Source organism: Nerophis lumbriciformis, linkage group LG21 (assembly GCF_033978685.3).
Source record: "Nerophis lumbriciformis linkage group LG21, RoL_Nlum_v2.1, whole genome shotgun sequence".
In the NCBI taxonomy this organism is placed as follows: domain Eukaryota; kingdom Metazoa; phylum Chordata; class Actinopteri; order Syngnathiformes; family Syngnathidae; genus Nerophis; species Nerophis lumbriciformis.
This window is the reverse complement of record NC_084568.2, coordinates 24197226-24220427: the sequence shown is the minus strand read 5'-3', so window position 1 is coordinate 24220427 and position 23202 is coordinate 24197226. Positions and strand designations below refer to the sequence as shown.

Genomic DNA, 23202 nt, shown 5'->3' with positions numbered 1-23202 from the left:
GTATTGCAAAAACACTAGTCAAATATCCTCTATATAACAGGACTGCGATCCTGTTTTTAGTGCATCTACTTCAAAATCAGACTCAAAGATCCTCTATATATTCCCTGCTGTTTTAAGCATTTACTCCAAAAACAGGGTCAAAGATCTTGTATTTGATCCACTACCATTTTAAACATCTATTGCAAAAACACTAGTCAAAGATCCTCTATATAACAGGACTGCGATCCTATTTTTAGTGCATCTACTTCAAAATCAGACTCAAAGATCCTCTATATATTCCCTGCTGTTTTAAGCATCATTTGCAAAAACACTAGTCAAAGATCCTCTATATAACAGGACTGATATTGTATTTTCATTGCATTTACTTTAAAAACCGTCAAAGATCATAAAAATATCCACTACTGTTTTAAACATGTATTGCAAAAACACTAGTCAAAGATCCTCTATATAACAGGACTGATATTGTATTTTCATTGCATTTACTTTAAAAACCGTCAAAGATCATAAAAATATCCACTACTGTTTTAAACATGTATTGCAAAAACACTAGTCAAAGATCCTCTATATAACAGGACTGATATTGTATTTTCATATATATATATCCACTATACTGTTTTAAACTTCTATTACAAAAACACTAGCCATAGATCCTCGATATAACTGGACTGCGATCCTATTTTTAGTGCATCTACTTCAAAATCAGACTCAAAGATCCTCTATATATTCCCTGCTGTTTTAAGCATTTACTCCAAAAACAGGGTCAAAGATCTTGTATTTGACATAATGGCTGTGCTGTTTGTACAAACTGTAGGTCCTGTATACACTGTATAGAGCAGTACATTTAGTATATACTACAGTGTGTGTGTATTGTGTAGTGATTTAGTGCGCACAAACACACAACAGGAGCGGGGTAAAGTTCCGTGGAATGCAGCAGGTGCTTCCAGGCGTCTCTTCTTTCACTTTGCTCCACACTTCCTCCATCCCTCCATCACACTCCCTCCATCCTTCGCTCCCTCTCTCTTTCTCCGGATGACTTGCAGGCCTCCTGGAGCCAAAAAGGGGCACAAAGTGTCTCCATAGCTCCTAAAGGCCTGCAGCCATCTTTTGTTCCTTTGTTTGTGTGCAGCGGCTCACATTTCTCTTCTATACACGGAGCTTGTGTGTTTACGTCTTCTTTTTCCACGCGTGACGTCATCGTCTGCAGGCTCTCTTTGTGCGTGTGTTGTGTTACACTTGTTATTGTTGTTGTTGTTGTTGCATGGTCCACGCTGATTGTGTCATTCCTGCCTAACAACATGGGCCTCCATGGTGTGTGTGTGTGTGTGTGTGTGTGTGTGTGTGTGTGTGTGTGTGTGTGTGTGTGTGTGTGTGTGTGTGTGTGTGTGTGTGTGTCTGTAACCTGAGCAAGGAACCTCAAACAAGAGATTTGACTCCACGCACGCACTTTTTTTTTTTTTTTTTTTTTTTTATCTGCACCTGTATTAGTCTTGCTTCTCACCAAATATTATGATGTTTATCCTTTCACCTTGAAGTCTTTGTGGGAAACTTGCAGACTTTGACCATTTACTAAACTCGTGCCCAGAAAAACAGAACCTTTTGGTGAATGTCTAGATAAAAAGTGCAGGTGTAGTTTGCTCTCCCCAGAAGCGGGAAGTAGCGCCCTGACGAATCAATGCATGCACTAATAGTTTTTCCTTGAAGGAACACGTAAATGCAGTGCAAAGGTTCCTTCCTCATTCTTGTCAGAGTGTACGGTGATGATTGCAGAAACTAATCTCATATTACTTTTCATGTTGATTTGATTTACTATGTCACTACACTGCCATGTGAAAAGCATGGACTGTATATAAACATTGGTATATTTATATATTTGTTTATTATTTAGTAGTAGTAATTGTTTTTTTTATTCTTGAGTGTAAAAATAATATTATTCATATAACATATATGGTATAATATAAATATTATTTATTCATTAAAATATAAAAAAAATTATATGTTCTAATAATTTAATAGATGTAATAATGTAATATTATTTAAATTATTATAAAATATTCGATTTGAATAATAATGATATTAATGTATTATGTTTCATATAAACATTTTGATATTTGTAATGATATATTTAAATATTCTATAATAGTTTAAATATATTGTATTGTTTAAATTATATTAATATTATTAAAGACTAAATTAATAATAACGACTACTATTATTAAATAATAAAAAAAACGATAAAAAATGTACCATATCCGTGTTCATATGATATGTATGTCCATTATCATAAAATATTAGAATATTAGAATCAATAATATAATTTGTTTTAATAATATATTATAATCTATTAAATAAATATATAAATGTTTTATACAAATTTTAATGATTTTATTATACTAACGATATTTTAAACACTCCTGCAAAACAACAGGATAAACATCACAGCTATTATTAATACATACAATAAATTATATTATATTCATATATGTTGGTATTATATATAATTACTAATAATTTAGTAGAAATAATAAACAATAGTAGTATGTTTTAATATTAATAATAATACTATCCTTTTTTTTTTCAACCAAACAAACATTCCTTCGTGTTTTGAATTTTTTTTTAAATAGTACAGTTACAATAATATTTTGCTAGTTAAAAACAAACAAAGTAGTAATTTGATTTATTTGTCCTTCCTCCTACCTCCAAAGACATGCACCTGGGGATAGGCTGATTGGCAACACTAAATTGGCCCTAGTGTGAATGTTGTCTATCTATCAGTGTGGATGAGGTGGTGACTTGTCCGAGTGGAGCTGGGATATGCTTTAACAAAAACGGTGAAGCAAATTAGATTTTGACAAGCGGAATTTGGCTGATTATTTTGTTCTATGGTTATCATCACTGACCTTATTTCCATGGAATCATGCGTGACTTTCCTTATTGTTTGACTGCTGAATCCATCCATCAGTCCATCCATTTTCTACCGCTTATTCCCTTCGGGGTCGCTGGAGCATATCTCAGCTACAATCGGGCGGAAGGCGGTGTACACCCTGGACAAGTCGCCACCTCATCGCAGGGCCAACACTGAATAACTCAAGTTTATTTTGATGTACTCCTCAGAGTGGACGGTTGCGGTATTTGAAAAGGAAACACAGGAACAGGCCACTAAAGTAGACACAGGTGCTATTGTCTTCATAACAAGCTGGCATAGCAGCAGGGATTTAAGGTCCGATTGTTACATAATGTAATAGGAACATGTGCAGAATGTGGCTTAGCATTGTCTTGCTGAAATAAGCAGGGGCGTCCATGAAAAAGATGTTGCTTGGATGGCAACATACGTTGCTCCAAAACCCGTATGTACCTTTCAGCATGAATGGTGCCTTCACAGATGTGTAAGTTACCCATGCCTTGGTCACTAATACACCCCCATACCATCACAGATGCTGGCTTTGGAACTTTGCGCCTATAACAATCCGGATGGTTCTTTTCGTCTTTGGTCCACACACCACAGTTTCCAAAAACAATTTGAAATGTGGACTCGTCAGACCACAGAACACTTTTCCACTTTGCATCAGTGCATCTTAAATGGGCTCGGGCCCAGCGAAGCCGGCGGCGTTTCTGGGTGTTGTTGATAAATGGCTTTCGCTTTGCATGGTAGAGTTTTAACTTGCACTTACAGATGCAGCGACGAACTGTAGTTACTGACAGTGGTTTTCTGAAGTGTTCTTGAGCCCATGTGGTGATATCCTTTACACACTGATGTCAGTTTTTGATGCAGTACGGGCATTCAATGTTGGTTTTTGGTGATTTCTCCAGATTGTCTGAACCTTTTGATGATATTACGGACCGTAGATGGTGAAATCCGTAAATTCCTTGCAATAACTCGTTGAGAAATGTTGTTCTTAAACTGTTCCACAATTTGGCTCACGCATTTGTGCACAAAGTGGTGACCCTCGCCCCATCCTTGTTTCATGGAAGCTGCTTTTATCATGGCACCCACCTATTCCCAATCAGCCTGTTCACCTGCGGGATGTTCCAAATAAGTGTTTGCCGCGCATTCCTCAACATTCTCAGTCTTTTTTGCCACTTGTGCCAGCTTTTTTGAAGCATGTTGCAGGCATCAAATTCCAAATGAGCTAATATTTGCAAAAAATAACAACGTTTCTCATTTCGAACGTTACATATCTTGTCTTTGCAGTCTATTCAATTGAATAGAAGTTGAAAAGGATTTGCAAATCATTGTATTCTGTTTTTATTGACCATTTACACAACGTGCCAACTTCACTGGTTTTGGGTTTTGCACGTTGTTTAGTCAAGCAGCCAAAGAAAGATCTCGGAATGTTGTTAGCAGCATTTAGTGAACATGAGGAATGCTATCATTGCGTGATCACGTATTGCTGATTGTGTTTTTCAAGTTAGTCGCATGAAAGGTTTTGATTGTTTTTTGGTCTTCCAGAGGCGACGCGTCACATATGGCTCTTTTAATATGTCACTCATTGATTGGATATAAAGGCAGTTATGTAACCGAGTGTTTGCACCTTTTATCAACCCAGCTCCTGCAGTGTGTCACTGAGAGGAACACTGCTGCACGTACACCGCCAGTAAATACACTATATTGCCAAAAGTATTTGGCCACCCATCCAAATGATCAGAATCAGGTGTCCTAATCACTCGGCCCCGGCCACAGGTGTATAAAATCAAGCACTTAGGCATGGAGACTGTTTCTACAAACATTTGTGAACAAATGGGCCGCTCTCAGTGATTTCCAGCATGGAACTGTCATAGGATGCCACCTGTGCAACAAATCCAGTCGTGAAATTTCCTGGCTCCTAAATATTCTGGGTTTGGAGGTTGCCAGGAGAACGCTACATTTCGGACTGCATTGTGCCGAATGTGAAATTTGGTGGAGGAGGAATTATGGTGTGGGGTTGTTTTTCAGGAGTTGGGCTCGGCCCCTTAGTTCTAGTGAAAGGAACTTTGAATGCTCCAGGATAACTAAACATTTTGGACAATTCAATCAATCAATCAATCAATATTTATTTATATAGCCCTAAATCACAAGTGTCTCAAAGGGCTGCACAAGCCACAACGACATCCGCGGTACAGAGCCCACATAAGGGCAAGGAAAAACTCACAACCCCAATGGGACGCCCCAATTCCATGCTCCCAACCTTGTGGGAACAGTTTGGAGCGGGCCAACATGACTGTGCACCAGTGCACAAAGCAAGGTCCATAAAGACATGAATGACAGAGTCTGGTGTGGATGAACTTGACTGGCCTGCACAGAGTCCTGACCTGAACCCGATAGAACAGTGGTTAAAGTTAAAGTTAAAGTACCAATGATTGTCACACACACACTAGGTGTGGCGAAATTATTCTCTGCATTTGACCCATCACCCTTGATCACCCCCTGGGAGGTGAGGGGAGCAGTGGGCAGCAGCGGTGGCCGCGCCCGGGAATCATTTTTGGTGATTTAACCCCCAATTCCAACCTTTGATGCTGAGTGCCAAGCAGGGAGGTAATGGGTCCCATTTTTATAGTCTTTGGTATGACTCGGCCGGGGTTTGAACTCACAACCTACCGATCTCAGGATGGACACTCTAACCACTAAGCCACTGAGTAGGTCCCCAACGTGACGCATTTGCTACCGGGCCGCAGGAAAACATTCAATAATTTAGAAACGACTGCATTTTCTCCAATTCAACTTTCGCCTCTCCCACTAGACACACCAATAAATAAGCTTGTTCATACTGTAGGTGTACAATAAAATTCCTGATAGGAAGTTGCCATTTGTTATAACTTTGTGACATGATACAATGCACATCAAGGAACATATCAAATATAAATGTGACAGATTGTAGCCAAAGGCTGAGTTCCATCTGCATTTCATTGAAAAGAAACAAGCCCAGGGCTCCAACTAATTCAACGTTATAGTGAGTTCTATTTTTCATGCGCTTATTTTTGCTGTATTTATCCGGCACAAGTGGAAATGAGAGTTTGAACTGTTTAAACTGTTTTTTAACTTTTCAACTGCTTTTTATCTAACAAATTGCTCTTAAGATAATTTGTATTTGCCTTTTCTATGTGGATATGTACAAACCCCGTTTCCATATGAGTTGGCAAATTGTGTTAGATGTAAATATAAACGGAATACAATGATTTGCAAATCCTTTTCAACCCATATTCAATTGAATGCACTACAAACACAAGATATTTGATGTTCAAACTCATAAACTTTATTTTTTTTTTTGCAAATAATAATTAACTTAGAATTTCATGGCTGCAACACGTGCCAAAGTAGTTGGGAAAGGGCATGTTCACCACTGTGTTACATGGCCTTTCCTTTTAACAACACTCAGTAAACGCTTGGGAACTGAGGAGACACATTGTTTAAGCTTCTCAGGTGGAATTCTTTCCCATTCTTGATTGATGTACAGCTTAAGTTGTTCAACAGTCCGGGGGTCTCCGTTGTGGTATTTTAGGCTTCATAATGCGCCACACATTTTCAATGGGAGACAGGTCTGGACTACAGGCAGGCCAGTCTAGTACCCGCACTCTTTTACTATGAAGCCACGTTGATGTAACACATGGCTTGACATTGTCTTGCTGAAATAAGCAGGGGCGTCCATGGTAACGTTGCTTGGATGGCAACATATGTTGCTCCAAAACCTGTATGTACCTTTCAGCATTAATGGCACCTTCACAGATGTGTAAGTTACCCATGTCTTGGGCACTAATACACCCCCATACCATCACAGATGCTGGCTTTTCAACTTTGCGCCTATAACAATCCGGATGGTTCTTTTCCTCTTTGGTCCGGAGGACACGACGTTCACAGTTTCCAAAAACAATTTGAAATGTGGACTCGTCAGACCACAGAACACTTTTCCACTTTGTATCAGTCCATCTTAGATGAGCTCAGGCCCAGCGAAGCCGACGGCGTTTCTGGGTATTGTTGATAAACGGTTTCCGCCTTGCATAGGAGAGTTTTAACTTGCACTTACAGATGTAGCGACCAACTGTAGTTACTGACAGTGGGTTTCTGAAGGGTTCCTGAGCCCATGTGGTGATATCCTTTACACACTGATGTCGCTTGTTGATGCAGTACAGCCTGAGGGATCGAAGGTCACAGGCTTAGCTGCTTACGTGCAGTGATTTCTCCAGATTCTCTGAACCTTTTGATGATATTACGGACCGTAGATGGTGAAATCCCTAAATTCCTTGCAATAGCTGGTTGAGAAAGGTTTTTCTTAAACTGTTCAACAATTTGCTCACGCATTTGTTGACAAAGTGGTGACCCTCGCCCCATCCTTGTTTGTGAATGACTGAGCATTTCATGGAATCTACTTTTATACCCAATCATGGCACCCACCTGTTCCCAATTTGCCTGTTCACCTGTGGAATGTTCCAAATAAGTGTTTGATGAGCATTCCTCAACTTTTATCAGTATTTATTGCCACCTTTCCCAACTTCTTTGCCACGTGTTGCTGGCATCAAATTCTAAAGTTATTGATTATTTGCAAAAAAAAAAAAAGTTTATCAGTTTGAACATCAAATATCTTGTCTTTGTAGTGCATTCAATTGAGTATGGGTTGAAAAGGATTTGCAAATCATTGTATTCCGTTTATATTTACATCTAACACAATTTCCCAACTCATATGGAAACGGGGTTTGTGTATGTGTATATGTATATATTTCTATATATATATGTGTATGCATGTATGTATATGTATGTATATATATATATATATATATGTATATATATGTATGTATTGTGTATTTGACCTCTGTTTTAAATGTTATTTTTTAGTCTGTCCTTTGCCTGTAGTTCTTTGTGGTGTACAGCCCTTTGTTATTCAACTGTGGTTGTTTTTAAAGGGCTTTATAAATAAAGTTGTTACGATATAGTATGGGAAAGCTGGTCCCTGAAAATAATGCCTACATTAAACCGGTCCGTGGTGCAAAAAAGGTTGGGAGACCAATACGATAGAACACCTTTGGGATGATTTAGAACGGAGACTGAGAGCCAGGCCTTCTCGACCAACATCAGTGTGTTACCTCACCAATGCGCTTTTTGGGAGAATGGTGGAAAATTCCTATAAACACACTCCGCAACCTTGTGGACAGCCTTCCCAGAAGAGTTGAAGCTGTAATAGCTGCAAAAGGTGCACCGACATTATATTGAACCCTATGGGTTAAGAATGGGATGGCACCTCAAGTTCATATGTGTGTCAAGGCAGGAGGCCAAATACTTTTGGCATTATAGTGTACTTTTTACATGTCTCTCATTTATTATTCATGATTGCAATCAAAATAAAATGCAGGACCTTGGAGAAATGTAAAAAACATTTTTTGTCTTAACTAAATGCAACAGGATGAGGAAAAACTGTCATGTTTTGTGACTCCGGCTGATTGTTTTTCTGGAGAGGAAGGAGAAAATGACAGCAAAGGTCGTCAAACTCTGCAATAGTTTCTGACATTTGCCATGGAATCCTGTTGTTCGGAATGTGTTATGTAACGTCGCTGACCTCCTCCCTCCCTCACACACACACACACACACACACACACACACACACACACACACACACACACACACACACACACACCATCAATAACGGGGGTTCCCTGCCCACGGGACACACACCCTTTCTCTTCCTGTCAGAGGCGTTTCCTGCATTACTGACTTCCCCTACAGTGCCGCCAGATTGTTTAGGTTTTTTTTCGTTTGTTTGCAAGGCCTTGTTGCCATGGCGACCTTCTGCCAGCGCTCTCCACATTCCCAGAAATGCCAAAGTTTTCCGCCCTCCGTGGCTATGACGTCCATAACATTGCATTTCGTGGAAACCAAAGTGTGCCTGTGGAGACTCCAAAATCTTTCACTTCCATTTCTGACGTGGCTCCGCCCCTTTTTCATGTAGTGACTCAGTCCGTCCTCCACTTAAAAAAAAAAAAATCCATCCCATAACGGTCTCTTTGGAAATTGTGTTCGAGCCCGCCTCTCCATATTGTTATGTTTCTGTTTCCAGGAAAGGTGCAGGCGACTGAGACTCACACTGCACCACCAGACCCCAGGAGCTTGGACCCCCGAGCAGCAGCACCACAGCACTAAGGTGAGGGTCTCCTGATTGGACACAAGATTAGGGACACTAAAATAGTACAATCATGCAGTGTTTTCTACGTACATGTGCTGTCCTAAGTTTATTACATTTTTATGCATGTAAGCAATCGCTGTTTATATTGTATTTACTGACTACTTTTTATTTTTCAAAGAGGATCTCTTTTTTTTTATTGTCTGCATCAGCCTATTCTATCACATGTAGGGATGTCCGATAATGGCTTTTTGCCGATATACGATATTGCCCAACTCTTTAATTACCGATACCGATATCAACCGATATATACAGTCGTGGAATTAACACATTATTATGCCTAATTTGGACAACCAGGTATGGTGAAGATAAGGTACTTTTTTTTTTAAATTAATAAAATAAGATAAATAAATTAAAAACATTTTCTTGAATAAAAAAGAAAGTAAAACAATATAAAAACAGTTACATAGAAACTAGTAATTAATGAAAATTAGTAAAATTAACTGTTAAAGGTTAGTACTATTAGTGGACCAGCAGCCCGCACAATCATGTGTGCTTACGGACTGTATCCCTTGCAGACTGTATTGTTATATATTGATATATAATGTAGGAACCAGAATATAAATAACAGAAAGAAACAACACTTTTGTGTGAATGAGTGTAAATGGGGGAAGGAGATTTTTTGGGTTGGTGCACTAATTGTAAGTGTATCTTGTGTTTTTTATGTTGATTTAATAAAAAAAAAAAAAAAACCAAAAAAACGATACCGATAATAAAAAACCGATACCGATAATTTCCGATATTACATTTTAACGCATTTATTGGCCAATAATATCAGCCTGCCGATATTATCGGACATCTCTAATCACATGCAATTTAATTTAGTTAAATTTAACATATTAAATGTAATCATTTCTAATGTATTTAATTACATGTTTATATATACATGTTTTTATTTAATTTAAATGTTTTTTGTACCATAATTAATTATTACATCTTAAAACAAACTATATATACTTTGTTTGTTAGTTTGTAGTTTAGTAACTTATCTGCTGTCATATCTCCACCCTAAACCATAGCATTTAATTTTTTATTTTTTAATATTTGACAACAATTAAAGGATATTTGATTATCACTATAGCAGCGCTGGGCAAATATTTTGACTCGGGGGCCACATTGAGAGAAAAAATGTGTCTGGGGGGGCCAATGTGTATAATAATAATAATAATAATACATTTTATTTATAAGGCGCCTTTCTGGACACACAAGGACACCGTACAAAATCAAAACAATAAAATCAAATTGGATAAAAACAACAATAATATCATCAACAAAGATAGAGAAGAAAAGATGATTACAATGAATAAGCAGTCAGTAGTAGGTGTGTTTTAGGCTTGATTTGAAGAGGGATATTGAGTCTAAGTTACGAAGATGTGGGGCAGAGCGGCTGAAAGCTCGGGCAACCATGGTGGACAGTTTAAATAAAGGGACAGTGAGATGGATGGATGAAGAGGATCTTAGGGAACGTATGTGTGTATAATTTATAAATCCACATTTAGCTGTAAAAATCTGCTGTACAGTATGTGTGTTTGGGTCCTTTTTTTTCCCGAGGAACACTAATACCAAAAGTCACAATGTCCGATTGAGTTCTAAATAAGTTATGACAGACCACCTAAAAAAAAAACCGGAATGGAATTTTACAGTTTTTTACTGAATGGGACATGCAAAATGTACATGAAAATAAAGAAAGTGGGATTTACAAAATTAACTATGAACAATAAAACATTGAATATTAACAAGATATGAACATCGCTCCTCAATAGACATCTTTTACAATCAAGCAAAACACAACAAAAATGTAACAAACAGCAAATTATGAATGCAAAGGGTAATAAACACCTACAATATGATATATTATCACTTTTAATGCAGAAATTTCTTGTAAAAATTAGCTTCTCCATCTGTTTCTGACACATGCGTTTCGGGATGGCTGCTTCTGAAAACAAACCCCGCCCACTCGGCTTTGTTCCTCGTCTGAGCTGCTGTGACGTAGATTACGGCGTGGCGCAGTGGAAGAATGGCCGTGCGCGACCCGAGGGTCCCTGGTTCAATCCCCACCTAGTACCAACCTCGTCACGTCCGTTGTGTCCTGAGCAAGACACTTCACCCTTGCTCCTGATGGGTGCTGGTTAGCGCCTTGCATGGCAGCTCCCTCCATCAGTGTGTGAATGTGTGTGTGAATGGGTAAATGTGGAAGTAGTGTCAAAGCGCTTTGAGTACCTTGAAGGTAGAAAAGCGCTATACAAGTACAACCCATTTATCATTTATTTATTTATTACCCTAATAACTTGTATAACACTCAAAAGCGCAGATTTCAACCATTAAAATACTTTCTATAGTTCAAGACTTACGGTCATTTAAAAACAGCACTGCACATCACATCGTTTTGATGTAAAAAGGTAAAAAAAAAATTATAAAGTGTTATTATTTTTATTCTAACATCATTACTAGAGACGACAAAAAAAGCGTGTTTTGAATTAATTGTGATTCTTATTTGTAACGATTCTTAATCGATAAATAAAAATTGTTATTTTGTTTTTATTTTTTAAATCTGTCCTTTCCAGCAACTCAGGAAAATCATATTGTTAATGTAGATGATCTATATCTGCTGGACAGACTTACTTTAGAAAAGAGAAGTGTTGGATACTTCTCTCGTTGCCTTATTTGTATTTGACTTGATTAAATGTTTGGGTAGATTTTATTTTATTTTTTCAAACAAAACTAATTTTCTATTAAGTAATATCGAAATTCATCAGAACTGTTTTATCAATTTTAAGGAAAGAATGCAGTTAATCATAGAACTGGCAACCAATGTTATTGGAAAAAAAGGACAGATTTTGAATGGAGAATCGATTCTGAATCAAATCGTGCCCTAATCATTATTTCATTTTGACCCCCAATCCTGACAAGGTGCTGCTAAATTAAATTTTCCTTGAATTTGAATTGTAATTTAATTTTCTATTTTTTTGCTTCAAGTTATGATTTATCCACCATAACTAGATGTGTTTCAATTAATTTTCTAATGATATAAATTAGAGATGTCCGATAATATCGGACAGCCGATGTTATCGGCCGATAAATGCTTTAAAATGTGATGTCGGAAATTATCGGTATCGGTTTCAAAAAGTAAAATGTAGAACTTTTTAAAACGCCGCTGTGTACACGGAAGTACAGAGCGCCAATAAACCTTAAAGGCACTGCCTTTGCGTGCCGGCCCAATCACATAATATCTACGGCTTTTCACACACACAAGTGAATGCCAAGCATACTTGGTCAACAGCCATACAGGTCACACTGAGGGTTGCCGTATAAACAACTTTAACACTGTTACAAATATGCGCCACACTGTGAACCCACACCAAACAAGGATGACAAACACATTTCCGGAGAACATCCGCACCTTAACACAACATAGACACAACAGAACAAATACCCAGAACCCCGTGCAGCACTAACTCTTCCGGGACGCTACAATATACACCCCCAGCTACTCCACCCCGCCCACCTCAACCTCCTCATGCTCTCTCAGGGAGAGCATGTCCCAAATTCCAAGCTGCTGTTTTGAGGCACGTTAAAAAAAAAAAAAAGTACTTTGTGACTTCAATTATAAATATGGCAGTGCCATGTTGGCATTTATTTTCCATAACTTGAGTTGATTTATTTTGGAAAACCTTGTTACATTGTTTAATGCATCCAGCGGGGCATCACAACAAAATTAGGCATAATAATGTGTTAATTCCATGACTGTATTAAGAGTTGGACAATATCGGAATATCGGCAAAAAAGCCATTATCGGACATCTTTAATATAAATGGCTTGTTTACAAAATTAATATTTTTCAATTATCTATGATCGTTGGTTTTGTACATTATTTAATTATTTATATTTTTGTACCATCACATAGCATTATTGTTTACATTATGGACAGCACATTTGGTTCCTTTGTAAAACAAACTTAAGGCTACTCGAAGCCTAAATTGTGCTTTACTTAGACTATTTTAACAACTAATTTTACTTTAACTGTTGGAAAATGTGTGTGCATGTTGCATGAGACATCTGCTTCCCATCTGGGTGGTTCCCACATGTTAAATAATCAGTACTTCTTCAGCCAAAGTTGCATAACCTCTTCCCGCCTTTGGTTTGTCCCTGCCTGCTTGATGTGATGTTTCCATGTCATATATGAGGAAGTGTGTCTGGGCCCCGAAGAAGTTTGCCAAACTCCGACACATTTTATTAGTTTCTATCTTGTTGTTTTGCAACACGGACCCCGAACATGCTGCAGCTCCTCCCGTGTGATGTCATCCATGTTTCCCCCGGTGGACATATTTGGAAAGAGCCGTCATGATCACGCAATCTTGTAAATTCCGATGTTGTGTTCCTCCAGCCGGTTGGACGAGCCTATGCGCTGGTGCAGCCCGCCAACGACAGGACGCTTGAGACCCCGGCTAAAGAGGAGCAGGTGGAAGTGATCAAGGTGGGCGGGGCCATATTACGTAACTCATTGAGTGTTACTGCAAGTGTATACCGTATTTTTCCGGACCATAAAACGCACCGGATTATAGGGCGCATTAAAGGAGTCATATTATTTATTTTTTTCTAAAAGTAAAACACTTCCTTGTGGTCTGTGGTGGTTCTTTGGTCAAAATGTTGCATAGATTATGTTTTACAGACCATCTTCAAGCCGCTTTCTGACAGTCGCTTCAGGATGCGCCATTTAGTGGGCGGTCTTATTTACGTGGCTCACCTTCGGCTGCGTCTTCTCCCCGTCATCTTTGTTGTAGCGGTGTAGCGTGGAAGGACGGGAGTGGAAGAAGTGTCAAAAGATGGCGCTAACTGTTTTAATGACATTCAGACTTTACTTAAATCAATAACGGAGCAGCATCACCTAATCCGCCGGAAATGTGTCCCGTGAAAAAACGTCCGACCGGAACTCTCTATTAACTAAAGTTCCTTGGGTGAATAATGTAAACTCACTACACCGGTATGTTTTAGCACTTTCATGGCGAGTTTACTGACAGATATAAGTAAGAACTTTACACTACTTTATATTAGAAATGGCAACAGTGGAGGATGGATGTCCCATAACAAGAAGATAGAGAAAAAGAAGAAGCTTATCCACTATGGTGTCGCAATTTTTTAGGATTCATGCAGATCCCAAATACAGATCAGCAGGTTCCAGAAGGTATGAACATTTTGCATAATATTGCGAAACAAAACGCCTGATAATGTCTTACCTTATACACACACCATAATAATACTCGTATGTTGAAGCACAGTACAATCCATCAAGCAGTGCGGCTTCATAGCTTACCAAAGTCGTACTAAAACATTTTGATGGATTTTTAAACGTTGTGTGTAATGTTCTATATTTCTAATGGAACATATAAAATGTTGGTGTTGTTTACTGGAGTCATATTGCCATCATAGTGCAGTCTAGATGTATCTCTTATGTTTGACTATCTACTTGTCACACTTATCATTACACCATGTACCAAATAAAATTGCTTCGAGGTCGGTGAGCAAAACCATAATTATTCCGTACATTAGGCGCACCGGGTTATAAGGCGCACTGTCGAGTTTTGAGGAAAAAAAAGGATTTTAAGTGCGCCTTATAGTCCGGAAAATACGGTAAGTGTAGTATATTCACATTTTTTATCAGATGTGGAGTCTTGCGCGAAAACTCTGCCGCTTCATAATTTTGTGATTTTGTTTTAGGTGTATTTGGAAGCTCGCAGACAAGACAACCAGAAGCAGAGTGAGAACCTGAAGATGCTGTCCGATGAAGTTTCACAGATACAAGAGGTGAGTGACTCTTTCTCACCGTCCTGGCTGAGACGATTTGCATGTTTTCAATATTATGTCATCATGCCGCTGCCTTGTGTTCACTAAACAAACAAGTGTGTGTGTTTGCGTTTCTACCAGGTGAGGTACTGCCTGAAGACACTAAGGGAGCAGATGGCGTCTAAAAGTAAGGTAGGGAACGCCAAGCCAGACGCCGATGTTGTCCTGTTTTTTTTATTTCTATTGAATACAGAGTAGTGAGTCTTGTTTTTTTTTTTTACTGGTGAAACGAGGTACCACAAGGTTCTACTTCTACTTCTCAGTGGGCCAATACAATACTCAACGAGTGAGATAAACCACGGCTGGCCGAGGAAAATCACAATTGCCTCAAATTTGGGGATACACGTCGAGGAAATACAACAATAAACACTAGGACAGGGGTCGGCAACCCAAAATGTTGAAAGAGCCATATTGGACCAAAAATACAAAAACAAATCTGTATGGAGCTGCAAAAAATTAAAAGCCATATTACATACAGATAGTGTGTCATGAGATATAAATTGAATTAAGAGGACTAAAAGGAAACTAAATGACCTCAAATATACCTACAAATGAGGCATAATGATGCAATATGTACATATAGCTAGCCTAAATAGCATGTTAGCATCGATTAGCTTGCAGTCATGCAGTGACCAAATATGTCTGATTAGCACTCCACACAAGTCAATAACATCAACAAAACTCACCTCTGTGGAAAGTTTGGTGGACAAAATGAGACAGAAAAAGAAGTGGCATAAAACACGTCCTAGAAAGTCATACATGTAAACAAACAAAGGTGAGTTCAAGGACCGCCAAAATTAGTAGGACAAAACGGCGCTCGCCAAATGCTCGAATCAGTGAAGCATGTTTAATATAAACAGTGTACTTTATAACAATTAGGGAGGTTTGTGTTATGTTTGTCCTCCTACAGAAACCATATTAAAACAAAAAATAGATTTTTTTCCCCTCATCTTTTTCCATTTTTCATACATTTTTTAAAAAAGCTCCAGAGAGCCACTAGGGCGGCGCTAAAGAGCCGCCCTAGTATCTGTTTTTTTCATGTTAGTGTGAACAGTGCAATTTAACATTTTTCATATCCAACCCAGGCCATCTGATATATATGCGATGCGTCATAATTAATTACCAAAATAGACGGTTACAAAATAAATAGTAGACAATGGAGCAGAAAACAGTTGAAAATATTTTGTTCTAGGAATTCATGTAAAAGTTTTACCACCCCTTGTGTGGTGTTCGGGTCTGTGGGACCCGTTTTCATTTTTTATTAAAAGAAAAATGATAAATTAATTAATTTTTCAAACTGAGACTCACTGACTTTGGCTCATTTTCTGTGAAGAACATATATCAGAATACATATTTAATGACCACACACCATACACCCCCCCCTACACATTTCTATTACATATAAGATGTCAGGGTCCACTGGACCCGGGGCTAATAGAAGTGTGGAAATTGATGTTCTGTGTGGTACACACACACACACACACACACACACACACACACACACACACACACACACACACACACACACACACACACACACACACACACACACACACACACACACACACAGCAGGCCTAGACAGGAGGAGGACAGACAATGTTGCAACCTTGTGTTAGAACCGCAGGTGCAGAAACACAAAAGAAGAATCCCTGTGGGATGCAGAAACTGGCAGAGAAATGTTCACATTCATATTGTTGTTACTCAGCCAGCGTTTGTGGGTCTGATGGACCCGTTGCATTTTGTGGCTTTTAATGCCTCACAATCAAACACTTTTATGTTAAAATACTGAACAGATGTTTATTGGGATAAGGTAAACATCTGTTCAGTGTTTTAACATAAAAGTGTTTGATTGTGAGGCATTAAAAGCCACAAAATGCAACGGTTCCGTCAGACCCACAAACGCTGGCTGAGTAACAACAATATGAACATTACACAAGGGCCACAGACATCATGGCAAATTATGCTGTAAAACTGCGATGCTTGTCCTCTTCCTTCTTAATCTTCAACGCACAACAATTTAGTTCAGAAAATGTTCACTTTGATTGCACGACATCCTTGAAAGTGCTACAAATGCGCCAGACACATTAGAGCTGAAGCCATTTTACTTCCGTAAACACTGCAGTGCCTGCGACGTCATAACGTCATGTCCGCATGCTGGTTAGATTGCATTCACATTAGAAATCTCTCTTTTTTTCTTTTTTTTTTTTGTAACGTGAACGGCCGCTAAAAAGATTGGATTTGACCAAAAAATTAGATTGAGTCATCCAACCCTGCAGTGTGAACTTAGACCTGTCATTGACCGATCATAGGTCAATGATAGTTATGATTAAAATAAGAGATGTCCGATAATATCGGACTGCCGATAAATGCTTTAAAATGTAATATTGGAAATTATCGGTATCGGTTTCAAACAGTAAAATTTATGACTTTTTAAAACGCCGCGGTACACGGACGTAGGGAGAAGTACAGAGCACCAATAAACCTTAAAGGCACTGCCTTTGCGTGCCGGTCCAATCACATAATACCTACGGCTTTTCACACACACAAGTGAATGCAGGCATACTTGGTCAACAGCCATACAGGTCACACTGAGGGTGACCGTATAAACAACTTTCAGACTGTTCCAAATATGCGCCACACTGTGAACCCACACCAAACAAGGATGACAAACACATTTCGGGAGAACATCCGCACCGTAACACAACATAAACACAACAGAACAAATACCCAGAACCCCTTGGAGCACTAACTCTTCCGGGACGCTACAATATACACCCCCCCAACCTCATATTGCTTCACCTCATCTCTTATCCTCTCCTTTCTCCAGATGCACACTAACGGGTGGAAGGTCACCTCCCCATTCAAGAAGCAGGCCCAGAAAGGCAGAGCCAAAAGTGATGGACAGGTGAGCGTGTGTTTTGTTTTGGTTGTAAAAACAAGTCGTGATTGACTCTGTGCCCTGAGAATACAACCACCTGGACCAATGACATTCACAGGAATGTCAACACGGTAGTTCCAGAGAGTAGTTAGATGAGAGAGGATTCCAAATAAATTAATTATAGCTACTTTACCTTATTGTGTTCAGGCCCTCCCTTTTGTCGCCACATTCCATAGTGGGGTCGTCGCCTCTGTAGTTTGAGCTCTTCGGACCATTAGTTTCTCCGTGCCATTTATAGCATTAACGTTTCTGTGAGTCATGCCGCACCGTCACAAGAATAGAGAAAACTGGTCAGCATCCAATGACGCACGGCGACGGCAACAAACACGCCTGGTTTCTGCTGCAGGACCCGACCCGCCGCATTCTCTCGCCGACGGAAGCGTTTGTTTCACACACCACGTCATTCCGAGCGTATTCACGTGTGTTGTTGTTGTTGTTGTGATTGGTCTGTCAGGAGGCAGACGAGGAGGCGGAGAGGACCAAGCTGAGGGAAGTGAGTAAGCGCTTGTATGCGCAGCTTCAAGACGCCGAGAAGAAGCACCAGGAGGAGAGAGAGAAGCTGCAGGTGAGGCCAGCAACGACTCTTTCTCTTAGCTCAAGTGTTTTTCAACCTTTTTTGAGCCAAGGGACATTTTCTGCGTTGAACAAAATCCGGAGGCACACCACCAGCAGAAATCACTAAAAAACGAAACTCAGTTGACAGTAAAAAGTCATTGTCGCAATGACTTTAAAGCATAACCAAACATGCATCAATATAGCTCTTGTCTCAAAGTAGGTGTACTGTCACCACCTGTCACATGACGCCGTATGAGTTTTTGCTGTTTTCTTGTGCATAGTGTTTTAGTTATTGTCTTGCGCTCCTATTTTGGTGGCTTTTCCTCTTTTTTTGGTATTTTCCTGTAGCAGTTTAATGTCTTCCTTTGAGCGATATTTACCGCATCTACTTTAAGAAATCAAGAAATATTTAAGTTGTTTTTATCCTTCTTTGTGGAGACATTGTTGATTGTCATGTCATGTTCGGATGTACATTGTGGACGCCGTCTTTGCTCCGCAGTAAGTATTTGCTGTCGTCCAGCATTCTGTTTTTGTTTACTTTGTAGCCAGTTCAGTTTTAGTTTCGTTCTGCATAGCCTTCCCTAAGCTTCAATGCTTTTTCTTAGGGGCACTCACCTTTTGTTTATTTTTGGTTTAAGTATTAGACACATTTTTACCTTCACGCTGCCTCCCGCTGTTTCCGACATCTACAAAGCAATTAGCTACCTGCTGCCACCTACTGATATGGAAGAGTATAACACTGTTACTGTGCCGAGCTCTAGACAACATCGACACCCAACAACAACACATCATTTGCGGACTATAATTACTGGTTTGCAAAAAATATTTTTAACCCAAATAGGTGAATTTAGATAATCTCCCACGGCACACCAGACTGTTGAAAAACACTGTCTTAGCTAACAAAGAAAATGACATGGACTGCAAATATCCAACAAGTAGCAACTAAGAGGCTTGCATACTTTATTCAGTATACCACTGCTTCTAAATTATCATTTTTTTCATGCATCCCCCCCAAACTGATATTGTTTATTTATCCATACAAACCACTTGAAAAAAAGTTCACACACCCTGAATTTGAATACTAATGGAGACCTGAAAATATTTATGTACCGTATTTTTCCGACTATAAGGCACACTTAAAATCATTTAATTTTCTCAAAAATCGAAAGTGCGCCTAATGTACGGCATAATTCTGGTTGTGCATACCGACCTCGAAACAATTTTATTTGGTACATGGTGAAATGATAAGTGTGACCAGTAGATGGCAGTCACACATCAGAGAAACATGTCGCCTGCAAGATGACGCCAGTAAACAACACCAAAATATAAAATGTTCCATTGAGAATATAAAACATTACACACGGCGCTCAAAAATCTGTCAAAATGTTTTTAGTACGACTTCGGTAAGCTATGAAGCCGCGCCGCTTGATGGATTGTCGGCGCGTTAAACATACGAGTATTATTATGGTGCGATTGTGCCGATTTAGTACTGGTATTGGTAAAATGTAAACAATCTATCCCTACCAGTGTGTGGGATTATTTCAGTGCTTCTTAATTATTTTCTGTTACGCCCCCCCCATGGGAGAAGAAAGCACTCCATGCAGTGGCTATAAATAGTATACATTTTCTATAAAATTGTTGTAAATTCACCTGTGCATCTGCATTGTATCCTTATTAACATTAACCTCTAAAGGCCTTAGTAGCCACATGCGTGGACAGCACCTTTTAGCTCTTATTTCCAAAATTGTGTACACTACTGAATTGGGGTCTTATGCCGACATATGGACACTTATAGTGCTATCTGGTGGTGTCAGAAGAGTACAACATACAATGGAATTTGAAAAAAAAAGTGTAAAAATAAAAATGTGCATGTCACTACACATGGAAGTACACGTTTGTGCACTTATGGACTAAGTACATCATATTAAAAGATGATTTTTAGTTTTTAATCTAATTAGGGTCCAATAAGCCCAAATGGCAAAGAGAAATAAAAAAAGCATGTAAACAAACAGCATGGGCCTTAAGAGGTTAAATAAAACAAAAAAAATGAAGAAATATAGATCAATTTACAACAAAGAATAACTATATTAACATTGTTTTTAGTCTGTAACAGAAAATATTTAAAGTACATCAATTTGCCTTAAATGAAAAAAAAAATCCTTATTTAAACTATTGACAGTTTTTGACCAACTTAAACCATTTGATACTGAAAAATACAATTAAATAAACTCAATAAGTAATAATATAAAATACACTTTCTGATTGATCAGCAATATTACCCAGGAGCACAATATAAAAAACACTGCAAAATAAAAAATAATAAAACAATCTGTACTGATTTGAAAAAAAAAATATATATATATATATATAAATTAGAATAAGGAAGTCAGAATTAATGGCTGCAATAAGCATGTTGTGCAGTGCACAGCTTTTCAAACGGGATTTGAAGCATGGTACTGATAAAGCATGTTCCCTGGGATCACAAGAGCCCCCTACCGGAAACCCCCGCCCCACCAACCCTTGCCCTTAACTATTTGGCAAGGACTGGATTATTTGCTTAGAAACTCCATTCCGCGATATGATACGGACTAGTATGTTGTGCGCAATGTTTGGCCGTGTGATGCTAATTCTAATCCAGGACAACATTTTCTACCGATAACCAAAAAGTGGGTTCCACTGTATAACAATTCTGATAAAAAAATTCCAGATACATGTTTTGTGGTATTAAAGCTCAGATTCTCCAGTCTAGTACAAACTGTGTTTTTTTCCTTCACTTTTTTGAGCACTTTGATGTCAACAATGTCGAAACGATCCCAGTTTTTACAAAATGGACAAACAAACCGCCATTCCAGGCACCTTCCTGTTCCATAGCATCCATCCATTTTCTACCACTTGTCCCTTTCGGGGTCACGGGACACCCTGGAGAAGTCACCACCTCATCGCAGATAAACAACATTCACACTCACATTCACACACTAGGGTGGCTTTGTAAATCTACTTTGTTTATACTGCCACACAACGCTGTGGGACAACATTCCTGTTCCCCTTAAACAAATCCACTGTTTGGCACCTACAAGAACCGCCTGGCCAAGGTTTTCCTTTGTGATTCCACTGTGTTGGCGCTTATGTTTGTTCAAGCCACACCTTTCAAATGCAGTCTCAGCCTATTTGACACCATTCTCCCATCTCTGGCTGTAACTATGTTCGTAAATAAAACCTCACCCTTATCTCACAAATGGTCTCCACCGCCTCCAGGCTGAAGGCGGCATGCTGAGGGAGCGTCTCAGCGAGCAGGAGGAGAAGTTAAAGAGCACCGAAGAAGACGTGGAAAAGAAAGACCACCGCATAGAGGAGCTGCAGAGGTTACTGGGAGGCATGGAGAAGGAGAGCGCCACCTTGAGGGAAACCATTAACAGCCGGGAGGAGGAACTACGCCAGCTACGCCACATTCAAAAGGACGGCCCGAAGGGAGAACAAAGGTCAGACATGGCATTCAATTGCTTTTGTTGCCATTGCAACATGATATGACAGCATCGGCCTTATACTGATCACAACCACCAGGGGGTGCATGTAGGAATTGCTTTTACAGTGGAACCTCTATTTGCCATCTTTTCGGTTTACAAACTTTTATATGGAGCCAAATATGTGCAAAACATATCTCTGTGTATGAACGCTTCATTCCACACACACGGCCCCTCCACCCTGCCCTCTTGGATTGATTCTCTCTCTCGCTCGCGAGAAGACTTTGACAATGTTAATCGGAATCAGTTGTATACTGTAAGTGGATTTTACTTATTTAAATGTGTGTTCTTGTAAAAATATGGTTGTTAAATTAAAGATTTTTGTGGTTTCTGATCGTTTGTGAGAGCACCAAGGCAGGGCACACAGAGGACAGCAGCTTGTCATCATTGTCGTTTTGGCTTATTAATTTAGAGATAGTCCATTAATCTCCCCCTTGTTATGTTCGTTTAACCCTTGTGTAATGTTCATATTGTTGTTACTCAGCCAGCGTTTGTGGGTCTGATGGACCCGTTGCATTTTGTGGCTTTTAATGCCTCACAATCAAACACTTTTATGTTAAAATACTGAACAGATGTTTATTGGGATAAGGTAAACATCTGTTCAGTATTTTAACATAAAAGTGTTTGATTGTGAGGCATTAAAAGCCACAAAATGCAACGGGTCCATCAGACCCACAAACGCTGGCTGAGTAACAACAATATGAACGTTGCACGGAAAATTTCTCTGCCAATTTCTGCGTCCCACAGGGATTCTTCTTTTGTGTTTCTGCACCTGCGGTTCCCACACAAGGTTGCAACATTGTTTGTCAACACTGTCTGCTCTCATTTTCTCGCACATTTGACCCTCTGATGTTCTGTGTACCTACACTCTGTCCTCCCCCTGTCTAGACCTGCTGTGTGTGAGTGTTGCGTGTGGTAATCAGAACATCAATTTCTTACTTCTATTAGCCCCGGGTCCAGTGGACCCTGACATCTTATATGTAATAGAAATGTGTAGGGGGGGGGTGTATGGTGTGTGGTCATTAAATATGTATTCTGATATATGTTCTTCACAGAAAATGAGCCAAAGTCAAGTGAGTCTCCGTTTGAAAAATTCATTAATTGTATCATTTTTCTTTTAATAAAAAATTAAAACGGTTCCCACAGACCCAAACACCACACAAGGGTTAAGCACTTTATATTGCGCATTAAGTGTACAAACTTTAA

General features: G+C 39.1%; 1 protein-coding gene across 1 annotated transcript in view; it reads left to right on the top strand.

Moving 5' to 3' along the window:
• The window catches only part of tuft1a (tuftelin 1a), a 37662-nt gene that overhangs the window by 7517 nt on the left and 6943 nt on the right, over positions 1 to 23202 (top strand). The window contains exons 2-8 of the mRNA XM_061982591.2: positions 9018 to 9101; positions 13525 to 13614; positions 14856 to 14942; positions 15063 to 15113; positions 17810 to 17887; positions 18375 to 18485; positions 21731 to 21954. Of these exons, the coding sequence (XP_061838575.2) occupies positions 9018 to 9101; positions 13525 to 13614; positions 14856 to 14942; positions 15063 to 15113; positions 17810 to 17887; positions 18375 to 18485; positions 21731 to 21954 (725 nt within the window). The remainder of the gene's footprint in view (positions 1 to 9017; positions 9102 to 13524; positions 13615 to 14855; positions 14943 to 15062; positions 15114 to 17809; positions 17888 to 18374; positions 18486 to 21730; positions 21955 to 23202) is intronic.